Below are 12,535 nucleotides of genomic sequence, written 5' to 3'. Positions count from 1 at the left end.
CGCCCGGCTAGTTTTTTGTATTTTTTAGTAGAGACGGGGTTTCACCGGGTTAGCCAGGATGGTCTCGATCTCCTGACCTCGTGATCCGCCCGTCTCGGCCTCCCAAAGTGCTAGGATTACAGGCTTGAGCCACCGCGCCCGGCCAGGATCTCTTAAGCCCAGGAGTTTGAAGTTGCAGTGAGCTGTGATCATGCCACTGCACTCGAGCCTGGGCAACAGAGTGAGATCCCACCTCAAAAAAAAGGCAATTGCAATATGTGTCCCCCCAACACATACACATGCACCTGCCCACACACACACAAGCACTATGGGCTGTGGGAGGACATGGCACTCAGATCTTCCTCTCAGGTTTGGATTAAGATGAGTCCTGGACAATCTTGGTCTGAGTAACTCAGATCAAGTGTGATGAGCTGCTTGAAGAGCAGGTAAAGGGATTCAAGGATGTGGGGAGGATGGATCTGGCTGTAGATTGCCCAGCCAGATCCTGAGGAGAGTCTGGGTAGCCGACAAGGATGGTGGAGAGGGTGGTTTTGTTAGTGTGGTGAACCTGCTTTTCCTGGAGCCCAGACACCAGCTGGGAAAACTTCTAAAGGAGCCTTCCACTTCCGGAGCAACATTCTTGCTGGAGGGGGGCTGGTGGCACTTCAAAAAGACTTGATTCTAACAGGGTCACACACTGTTTATGAGGACATCTGGATTCATGGGAACTCATTTGTGATTTCTGTGGTTCTTTTCAAATAGACTCTGGGCTGGGGTGTCACATGGTGGCTTGTGATCAAGGCCTGGACTGAGGACACTCCCCCGTGACCTCACACTTTGGGACATGTTCTGGGTCCTGTGGCTTTGAAGAATTTCTAGTGCTTTCATCCTCTCCCTAGGGCTCCACAGAAGAGAATATTTACGCATGACAACTTTCTTGAAGCAAATTCTGCTGGGAGGGAGCTGCCCCAGTTCAGCCTGCCTGTGCTCAGTTCAGTGAGTGCTTTCCAGCAGCCTCGAATTTCCAAGGGTTTTCCCTGCTGGTCTTAAAGGTCTCTGTGAGCAGGGAACGTGCTGGCTGAGCAAGTCTCTGAGAAGATCATTCAACCAGGCTGTCGGAAGATGTTGACTAATTCCCAATTGTTGCAAAATCTGTGAAGATCTAACATCCCTGCAGGAAATGCACATGCCAGTGACCTCATGGTACCCAAGGGCCAACCCCCTTCCTCATGGCCCCCTTTAATGAGCCTTGCAAGTCCAGGCAGGTTGTTTGTATTCTCTTGGCCCCATGCAGTTCTGAGATTTGGACATACAGCCATGTACCACATAATAACCTTTTGGTCAACAACATTCCACATATATGACAGTGGTCCCATAAGATTATAATCCTGCATTTGTACTGTACCTTGTCTATATTTAGCCATGTTTATATATACAAGTATTACTGTGCTACAATTGCCTACAGTATTCAGTGCGGTAACATGCTTTACAGGTTTGTAGCTTAGGAGCAAGAGGCTATACCATCTAGCCCAGGTATGTAGTTGGGTATACCCTCTCGGTTTGTTTAAGTGAACTCTGTGGTGTTCACACAGCAATGAAATTGCCTAACATGCATTTCTCAGAATGTATGCTCATCGTTAAGGGATGCATGACTGTATGTTGGATGTACCTTGTGCCCTCAACTGCCTTTCTCAGATCCCCTGAAAACTTTGAAGTCCTAGAACTGAAACCCCAACCAGCGGGCACTGAGCATGAACCATAGAAAACATGACACCTGGCCCAACTCCACTTCAAGGTGTTAAATTTGATCTGGCCAGCTCAACAAAGTCCAAGGCCCTAGGGTATGTTCTCTTCCACACCCTCATAGCAACTACAGTTGATGGAGACACCAGGTGTTAACTTTTAGGGAGAGGGGAAGTAACAGCAGACCACTGAGGGGAAAGCTGATCTCCTAGAGCCCAGGCTGAGACTTCACGTGAGCTGGGTGGGTTTTGCAGAGGAGTGGAATAATGTCCAAGTCTTGGGCAGTGTCTCAGGGTGCTACTTGGAGAATAGGCTGCTGAAAAATTTCTGTGTATGCATGGTGCTAGGTAAGGGGCCTTACCATTGGGAGGGGGCTGGTCTAACAGCTTACTAGAAATTTTGCAAATTATGGAGGGGAAGAGAAGTCCATGCTAACATGATGGCTTTTCAGAGGCAGTGAAAAGAAGCAGCCTTGAAAGGCAGCCCACTGAGTGCCCCAAAGGCTCCTGTTTGAAGTATGACTCCTCCTGTTCCAGAAAAGGGTCTGTCCCTCACAGGTACTTCTGCCTTTCCTACCTTCCTCCATGTGCCCATATTTATCTCTACAGCTTACTTGTAGAAACAAGCTCCAACTGGTCCAAAGCACCCCACTCTCTCCCACTCACTCGTTGCTGTCAGTATCTGAATGAATCGACAGGGCTCCGTTGAAACTATGAGAAGGTAACAGGCACGGGAAGGGGAAGGGCTGGGGCTTTGGGTGTTTGCTGTCTTGAAAGAAGTGCTTTGAAAGAACACTTATTTATATTTCAAAAGCTTTTTTATTTTTTAAATTCCATATCCCAACAGACTTCTGTTTCAGTGGGTTATTAAAATCCAGGTATACACACAGAAAAGGCTAAATAACATCCAAAGGACAACAGAGAGACAGAAATTGTGAGAAAAACAAGGGACTGTGAGAGAGAGAAAAGATTATGAGGGAGGATGATTGTGGGAAATAATGAGAATTCTGGGGAAAACGAGGAATTACAGGAGACAAAGTGAATTTGGGAAAGTGAACTTGGGAAGAGATGGGAGCTATGGGGGAGAATGGAGAACTGTGGAAGAGAATGGGGAACTGTTAGCAATAAGAGGAATTCTGACAATCACAAGGAATTAGGAGACACAAGGAATTGTGTGAGACTTAACGTATTGTGGGAGACGCAAGGAATTATGGAAAATCATAAACAGGAAATAGTGGGGGAATTGAGCGAGAACTGTGGAAAAGAAGGAATTGTGGGAGAGATAGAGAATTGTGGGACAGAACAGAAAGGAGTGGGGAAATTGGAATTCTGGGGAGAATAATTTCCTTTGTGAGACACACAGAAAATTTGGGTAAAGAGAATTTGTAGGAGAGACAAAATGCGATAGAGAAAGGAGAATCTTAGGCTGGGCGCCGTGGCTCATGCCTGTAATCCCAGCACTTTGGGAGGCCAAGGCGGGCAGACCACTTGAGGTCAGGAGTTCAAGACTAGCCTAGCCAAAATGGTGAAACCACATCTCTATGAAAAATACAAAAAAAGTAGCTGGAACTACTAGAGAGCCTGAGGCAGGAGAATTGCTTGAGCCCGGGAGGCAGAGGTTGCAGTGAGCTGAAATCACGCTACTGCACTCCAGCCTGGGCAACAGAGCAAGATTCTGTCTCAAAAACAAAACAAAAAACAAAACAAAACAAAAAAGGAAGGAGAATCTTAGAAGAGAAACCGTGGAGATGTATAAGAATGATGGAGAAATATGGAAGATATGGGAAAGTGTGGAAGGGAACAGAATTTGGAGGGAGAGGAAAGAAATATGGGAAAGGACAGAATCATGGGGGAAAAATGGTGGAAAACCGAGACTTACAAGAGAAAAAGGATTATGGGAAAGACAGGGTATTTTGGGAGAGAAAAGAAAAATGTAGAAAAAATAAGAATTTTAGTGAGAATGAGGCACTGTGAGACAGAAAGGGAATTTGGAGAGAGCCAGGGAAGTGTGAGGAATAAAAAAATCATGGGAGAAAATGGAATTGTAGGAGAGAACAGGAATTTGTGAGAGAGAGCAGAGAACAGAGAATGGTGGGAGAGAATAGGTAATTGTGGGCAATATAAGGAATTGTGGACGAAAGGAATTGTGGAAGGCAAGATATTGTAGAAAAGAGAACTGCGCCAGGCACAAAGGATTAATGGGAAAGACTAGAGAGTTATGGGAAGGTGATGAAATTGTGAGGAAAGGTCAGGGATTGTGAAGGAGAATGTTGAATTTGGGGAGAGAAATTGTGGCAGAAAATGAAAAATTATAAAAGAACTACATGTGAGACAATTTAGTAGACAGCAGAATTATAGAAAAAGAGATTTGTCAAAGATAAGAATAAAAAATTGTAGGAGAAATAGAGAATCTGTGCCAGAGACAAAGATTGTTGGATAAATGGGGACTTAATGAGAGAAACAGGGAACTGTGGGAGAGACCAGAGAACCATGAGAAAGACAGGGATTGTGAGATGAACAGGGAATTATGGGAGGAAACAGGATTGTAGGAATGACCAAGATTGTGGGAGAAATAAGGAATTATGGGAGAGCAGGGAATTGTGTGAAGGACAGGAATTGTGGAGAACAGAGAGTTCTGAGAGAAACAAAGAAGCATGGGAAAACAAGGCATTGTGGGAAAGACAGACTTGTAGGAAACATACAGGACTATGGGTGGGAATACAGAATTGTGGGAAAGAGCTGCAATTGTGGGAAAAGCAGGAAATGGCGGGAGAGAATACTGAATCTTGGGAGAAAAGGAATTATGGTGCAGAATTCGTTGTGGGAGAAATGGAATTACAGGGCAGAGAGAATGTGGTATAGAGAGAATACAATTATAAAAGAAAGATTTCTGAAATAGAAGAATGGAGAATTGGTCAGGCACGGTGACTCACGTCTATAATCCCAGCACTTTGGGGGACCGAAGTGGGCAGATCACTTGAGGTCAGGAGTTTGAAACTAGCCTGGCCAACGTGGTGAAACCCCATCTCTACTAAAAATACAAAAATTAGCCAGGCATGGTGGCATGCTCCTGTAGTCCCAGCTACTCTGGAGGCTGAGGCACAAGAATCACTTGAGCCCAAGAGGTGGAGGTTGCAGTAAGCTGAGATCGTGCCACTGTACTCACCCTGGGCAACAGAGTGAATGAGACACCATCTCAAAAAAAAAAAAAAAAAAGAATGGCAAATTCTGAGAGAAAGAAGAGACATGTGGGAAAGAAGAAATTGTTAGAGAAATATGGTACAGTGGGAGAAACAGGAAATTGCTGGAGAAAGACAAGGATTGTGGGAGATACAAGGTATTGTGGGAAACACAAGGCATTATGGAAAATTGTGAAGCCGTATTGTGGGAGAAAAAAGGAATCATGAGAAAGATGAGGGTTGTGGGAGACTCAAGGTACTATGGGAGAAACACAGAATTGTGGGAAAGACAAGGCTTGTGGGAGATTCCAGGTATTATGGGAGATTCACAGCATTATGAAAAATTGTAAAAAGGGATTGTGGGAGAAACGAGGAATTGTGGGAAAGATTAGGATTGTGGGGGGACTCAAGGTATTGTGAGAAAGAGAACTGTGGAAAAAACAAAGGATTATTGGGAAGAATGGAGAATTATGGGAAAGAGGAGGAATTGAGGGACAGGCCGGAATTGTGGTAGAGAATGGAGACTTGTGGGAGAGAACAAATTAGAGCGGAGAATGTAGTACTGTAGGAGAGACAGATTGTGGTAGAAAACAGATTATAGACGAGGCCTGACGTGGTGGCTCACACCTGTAATCCCAAAACTTTGGGAGGCCAAGGTGGGCAGATCACAAAGTCAGGAGTTCCAGACCAGCCTGGCCAACATGGTGAAACCCCGTCTCTACTAAAAATACAAAAATTAGCTGGGCGTAGTGGTAGGTGCCTGTAATCCCAGCTACTCAGGAAGCTGAGGCGGGAGAATCATTTGAACCCACGAGGCAGAGGTTGTGGTGAGCTGAGATCACGCCATTGCACTCCAGTCTGGGCAACAAGAGCAAAACTCCGTCTCAAAAAAAAAAAAAAAAAAAAAAAAAGAAAGAAAAAGAAAATAGGTTATAGAAGAAAACAGATTTTCAAGAAAAAATAGAATGGAGAATTGTGGGAGAAAACAATTGTTAGGGGAATGTTGTTGTGAGAGAAATAGGGAATTATGAGAGAAAAAAGAATTGTGAGACAGACAGGTGACTGTGGGAAAGAATGCCAAATTATGAGAGAGCCATGGAACTCTGGGAGAAATACAGAATTGGGGAAAATACAGGGTATTGTGGGAGATACACGGAATTGTGGGAGAGACAGGGAATTATGGGAGAAACAGAATTGTGGAAGAGTAGGGAGGATTGAGGGTCGAACCAAGAATGGTGGGGTGGGTGTAATATGGAATTGGGGAGATAAAAGGCATTGTGGGAGAGACAGTTATGCTCCTTTCTGGCCATGTTCCTGGGCTCTGAATGGGCCTCGCCCCACCTGTGTGGGAACACAGCACCTGTGTTCTATCCTAACCACGACCTCTCCACTCCCAACAAGCCCTCAGCCTCAGCCTCACCGGCCTGGGCTTCTCCCCAGGATGATCCCTAAATCTTGCAAGTTAGTGTACTAGCACACTCGTCTTCCAGGAAAGATCTATACTCTTGCTCCCACCAGAAATGCCCTGCCCTTAGTAGCCACATCCCTCCTGCCAGACTCTGCCCCTTCCCTCTCACCAGGCCCCACCCCAAAACACAGTCCCAGCCAGGCCCTATAAGCTCCACCCAGGCCCCACCCCTCCTGCCAGGCCATGCCCCCCTGGCTCGCTCCCTGGAGGGAAACCAGGAGGTACCAAGGGGCTGGGTCTCCTGAGAGCCAGCGCAGGTCCAGGAGCTGGGTGTCTGCACATCTAGGGAGTCAAAAGCTGTTCAGGTGCACAATCCTCCCCTAATAATGACTCTCTTCAGGATTCTCCCAGATCCAAACACCTCGACTTGATGAGCGGAGAGTGTTTAGCAACGAGGCACAATGGTGACTGGGTGTGGAACCCAGCTCCATCCAGCAGCTCTCCGCCTTCCTAAGCGGAGACACAGATCCCCTCAATGGAAACTGCTGCCACAATCACAAAACACGATGCATTACGTGTTTTCTCCCACGCCCACGCACTGGGCTGGTCCTACAAGCAAACTGCAGTGTCTCTCCACTTAAAAACCTTAAATGGCCTTTTCACTGGCCACCGGATAAAGCCCAAATGCCTTAGCAGAATCTCTATAAACCCTTCACCACTTCTCCAGCTTCCCGCAAGGCCTCCATACCACACTGAGCCACAGTCATCCCCAAACAAGACGCAGACTTCCTGTGCTAACTCAACACCGCCTCTTCCTCATCTGAATTTTCCGGCTCCTCTTTGCCCATGCTATTCTATCATGGAAGACCCGGCCCGCACATCACCTGCTCCAGGAACTCTCACCAGTGTTCCAAAACCAACGTAGTCCTGCATTGCCTGTGTTCCTTTAACTCTTCACAGGTTTTTAAAAATAAAAAAATAGTATTGTCCTTACTTACTTGTGAGTTTCACGAATTACACTTCTCAGGAACACTCACCCATCCCGGCTAAAATGGTGTTGAATATTTGCTTAAGACGAAATTCAGTTAACTTGTGTGAAGTACCTAGTAAGTTCCAGACACCATATCAGATACTTAATAAAGCTCAATGCCAGCCTATTGGTCTTGTAGTGAAACCAAAGGCAGTAGGGTCTGAAGGGTATGATGAACAAGTTGAACTTTATCTCCATGGTCTACATAGGGAGAAGCCCATGGCTAACTTTTTTCTGTATCGGTCATAGTAGCGATCAGGTGCAGCCAATAGGAAAGTGGCCCTGGTAAGGGGCTTTCCTTGACTTTATGCACAGAAGTAGTATTTGATGCACACTTAACTTACCCAAATTCACCTCTACTTAGTGAGGGGCTGGGGAGGCATGGCAGGGTGAGTAGGTGAGGATTTACATAGTCCCAGGGATCCTGCTGCCTGCAAGCTGGTAAAGCTCTGGCAGGAAAATCTGAATGACACCTGCGTCTCCCCCGCCACTGACAGAAGGGAAGCACATTCCGGGGTGACAGGTAAGTGGCCGCAGAGACATACCCACCAGGAAAGATTTAGAAGGGATCCTAAAACTGTCCCCAAACAATACAATGGTGATGACAGCCAAAAGTCAGATGTGGAAATATTAAAAGATGTGAGGTGTCCTAGGCAGCAAATTAATTTTAATTTCTGAATAAAAGCCTTTTTAATTCTTTTTAGATTAATGTATGCAAATTCCTGCATAGGGTTACCATACAAAAAGGTGATGACTGCATGTTATGGGCAATTTTAAGATATTCGAAGGGTGACTAGATGCAAACTTATGACCCTAACCACCACCTCAGTACCACCACCACTTTATACTTTTTTTTTTTTAAGAGATGGGGTCTCACTATGTTGCCCAGTCTGGATTCCAACTCCTGGCCTCAAATGATCCTCCTTCCTCAGCCTCCTGAGTAGCTGGGAATACAGGTTCATACTACCAGGCCAGGCCACTTTATACTTTTGCAGACGTTTGTTGTTAATTTTGAAAACTCAATCTGTGCTTCAGGCTCTGTCCTCAAAAAGCCTGACAGATGTTACCTAATAGTATGTCACTTGGAGTTCTAAATCGGCAGCTGCCATTTTTACAGGAATCCTTCCCATAATAAAAAAATACTGATTGTATTTCTCGTTTTTCTCAAAAGGCTTTCCTTTTGTTCTTTTCCTTTTCCTCCAATGTTTTCTCCAATTGCTATTTTCATTGATCTCTTATTAGAATAGAATGTTTTTTTAAAATATTTTAATTTTCTCCAGTAGACTGTGAGATCCTTGAGGGCCAGGTTTACACATCTCCAGTATGTCCACCCCACTCAGCTCCTAGTACACAGCCTGGTAGAGTTTTGGGCAGTCATAAGTAGTTATTAACAGAATTAGAATGGGCCAGGTGCAGTGGCTCAGGCCTATAATCATAGCACTTTGGGAGGCCAAGGTGGGAGGATCATTTACAGGAGTTTAAGACCAACCTGGGCAACATAGGGAGACCCCAACTCTACAAAATAAATTTTTAAAAAACACACACATAAAGCCAAAGAAAATTAGCAGGATATGGTGGCATCCGCCTGTGGTCCTAACTACTCAGGAGGCTGAGGTGGAAAGATTGCTTGAGCCCAGTAGATCAAGGCTGCAGTGAGCCATGTTCGTTCCACGGCACTTCAGCCTGGACAACAGAGTGAGACCCTGTCTCATAAATAAGTAAATAAATAAATCAGTCAATCAAAGAATAGGTGTATCCATACAATGAAATATTATCAATCCATAAAAAGAATGAAGTTCTGATACCTGCTACAACATGGGTGAATCTAGAGAACAGTATCTGAAGTAAAAGAAACCAGACACAACAGGACAAATATTACACAACGCCCTTTCTATGTAAGATCCAGAACAGCAAAACCATAGAGACAGAAAGGAGGTTCATGGCTGCCAGGGGCTGGGGACAAGAGATGGGAAATGACTCCTTGGGGACACAGGGTTTCTTTCTGCAGTGATGAACATGTTCTGACTTAGATAGTGGTGACGTGTGCACAACCACTGAAATGTGCCATTTAAAGGGGTAAACTTTGTGCTGTGTGAATTATATCTCAAATTTTTTAAAAAGCCAAGGGGCCGGGTGCAGTGGCTCAAGCCTATTATCCCAGCACTTTGGGAGGCTGATGCAGGAGGACCACTTGAAACTAGCCTGGGCAACATAACGGGATCTCAAGGCTCCAAAAACTAAAAAATAAAATAAACTAGGCATGGTGGCGTGCACCTGTAGTCCCAGCTACTCAGGAGGCTCGGATGGGAGGATTGCTTAAGCCCAGGAGGTGGAGGCTGCAGTAAGCCGTGTTCCTTCCACTGTGCTCTAGCCTGGGTAAGAGAGGGAGACCCTGTCTCAAAAAACAAAAACAAAAACAGGGAGTCCTCACAGACAGCAGCCTCCAGGAACGGCTGCCCTGCTTATTTTACTGTTGGATCTTTATTTGCTTTTCCTAAAACCTCTATGTGAAAACATCCAACCTTTGAACGGCAGATCTAGGCAACAGCTTGCTGGAGGGAGCAGAGGTAAGGAAATGCTGATGGATTTTGTTTGGCGGTGGTGATTGGGGTGGGGTGCAGGGGACTTTTACTGTTATTTCTAGTGTTCTATTTGCCTGTCAAATATCTGGTCGGCCACTTTGAAACACCAGGATGGGAATACAAAGCCAAATAATTCAAGATAACATTTTTGGCTTCATTCCCCAGATGGTATCAGTAACTCTACAGACTAACAGCAGACCCAGCTGGTGAGTTCCTCATGCTTCGTGAACTATTTGTACCCGATGGAAAGTATGTAAATACATCCTCTCTGTGTGCCTTTTAGCTTCAGCCAGAACCATCTCTTTCTCTTCGTGACTCCCAGTTTCAACCAGACAATATTGTATCATGGAATCAATTCATCAGTTCATCACCATATTTTTTGGCCTTCAAAGTAAACCACGTTTGTCATCTGAAAGTGAACTTTCCTTCAGTGTATTTGTTTGGTTTTGTTTTTGTTTTGTTTTTTTAGACGGGGTTTCACTCTTGTTGCCCCAGCTTGAGTGCAATGGCACGATCTCAGCTCACTGCAACCTCCTCCTCCCAGGTTCAAGTGATTCTCCTGCCTCAGCCTCCCAAGTAGCTGTGATTGCAGCGTGTGCCACCACACCGGCTATTTTTGTATTTTTAGTGGAGATGGGGTTTCACCACGTTGGTCAGGCTGGTCTCGAATTTCTGACCTGAGGTGATCCGCCCACCTTGGCCTCCCAAAGTGCTGGGATTACAGGTGTGAGCCACCACACCCGGCTATTTTTGTATTTTTAGTAGAGATGGGGTTTCACCATGTTGGTCAAGCTTGTTGCTAACTCCTGACCTCAAGTGATCCACCCGCCTTGGCCTCCCTTCAATGTATTTGAATAGTAGGAATGGAAAAGAAAATGGAACTCCTTAAGCCATTTCCAAACATCTTTCTACATATTATTTTTCTTACTCCAAATGTCGACATGATTTTGGTACACCCCATGACGGGATTGTGTGGTATTTGTCTTTGGTTTTGTGTTTGTGTGCATTTAGCTCAGACAACATCTGGAAAAAGATCACATTTTTAGATCCAAGCCTAATTATTCTGAGACACTGGTTGTGAACTGGGGGCCACTGTGGTCCCCCAAGAGACATCTGTCAACGTCTGGAAAGAGTTTTGGTTGTCACAATTGGGGGAGTGCAACTGGCAGCTAGTGAGTCCACATGAGGGGTGCTGCTAAACACCCCACCATGCCCAGGACAGCGCCTGGGACAAAGAATCCTCTAAGGCTTTCCAAGGGGAGCCCTGGGACCCCAAAGTCTACCTGCTGTGGCAGACAGGGCATTACCTTCAGAAAGCATGCTCAGGGCTTCATCAGAAGTCTGCCCACCCACTCGAGACACCTTCCTGGAAGCAGAGTTTTCCTGAGGCACCTGGGAATCCAGCGGGGATGGGTGAGCCCCATCAGCAGCCGAGGTGGTCAGTGATTCCCACTGGATCTCCTTCCTGGGAGACTGAAAACCCAGGCTACATCCTGTCCAGCCATAGAAGGCCAAAGACAAGAGAAATCCCTGGGCTGGATTCAGGATTCCCTGGAGAGAGGACAGAAAGACACATGGCAGTCAGTGCAGTGTGGCAGGAGTCAGAGCCCTGGGCTGTCACAGAGTGACACACTCCCCTCAGGATGCCCACAGGGCTGGGCTCGCTTGGAAGTGACCATGGGCTGGCTGGTGGCTGGTTGACTGGTTGGTGGGTTGTTTTGGGGCAAGATGAAGATTGGCCACAGTAGGTGCTGTACCTTCAAGGGTGCCTGAAAGTAGAGGGGGGTGGGGAGAGGAGAGGGCGGGGAGGAGCTGGAGTAGAGAAGGGAAGAGAGGGGACAAAGGACGAGAGAGAGGAGGGAAGGCAGGAGAAGGAGAAAGTGGGAGGGGAGGGTGGGGGAGGAGAGGAGGGCGGCAGTGGGAGAAGGGGGGAGGGAGCGCTGTAGCACAGGGACTGAACAGCCAGCTCCTCCCGCAGCCTGGAGGCCTCTGTTCTCCCCAGTTTGCCACCCTGTGCTGCCAACGGAGCACTTGATGTAATAAAGGTTCCTGAGGCTCAGACGAAGTCTGGGAAACATCCCTCCACTCGTGTGTTCTGAAGACACATAAAGTTCACCACAGGAACCCAGCCCAGCTCCAAACCACATGCAGGGATGGAAGGGCCGGTGCTGGTTCCATTTGAAAGTCTTTGTGAATGAGCCTTTCCCCATTTCAAAAACAATATAAATATGGATTCTGTGTAGCACAATATGCACCTCCCTGCCAACAACACGTGTGCATTTCTTCTTATAAAGGTGAGAGAATGACAGCACTGGGGCAGCCTGCCCATGGGACTTCTACCCCATCATGCTCTTCATGTATGTCCATCCAATACATGTATTTTTTTCTATTTCTTTTTTTTTCATTGTTTCCCCATTAAAAAAAAAAGATAAACACGTTTTTCTGTAGTTGTAATTGGTATAATTGTATATATTTGATTTCCCAGTTAATACCAGAGGTTTCATAATCATCATTTTTAACATCTGAGTAATACTCCATCAAGATGAAAGACCATAATTTACTTAACCATTTCTTTCTTTCTTTCTTTCTTTCTTTCTTTCTTTCTTTCTTTCTTT

The 12,535-nt window shown here is 45.9% G+C and overlaps 1 protein-coding gene across 1 annotated transcript in view; it reads right to left on the bottom strand.

Annotated features, from left to right (window-relative positions):
* The window catches only part of GPR143 (G protein-coupled receptor 143), a 42,570-nt gene that overhangs the window by 3,656 nt on the left and 26,379 nt on the right, over window positions 1–12,535 (bottom strand). Inside the window, exon 8 of the mRNA XM_023198736.2 lies at window positions 11,228–11,471. Coding sequence (XP_023054504.1) covers window positions 11,228–11,471 — 244 coding nt within the window. The remainder of the gene's footprint in view (window positions 1–11,227; window positions 11,472–12,535) is intronic.

The sequence above is a fragment of the Piliocolobus tephrosceles genome, chromosome Y (genome assembly GCF_002776525.5).
Source record: "Piliocolobus tephrosceles isolate RC106 chromosome Y, ASM277652v3, whole genome shotgun sequence".
NCBI lineage: Eukaryota > Metazoa > Chordata > Mammalia > Primates > Cercopithecidae > Piliocolobus > Piliocolobus tephrosceles.
This window is presented reverse-complemented; position numbering and strand designations above follow the sequence as displayed.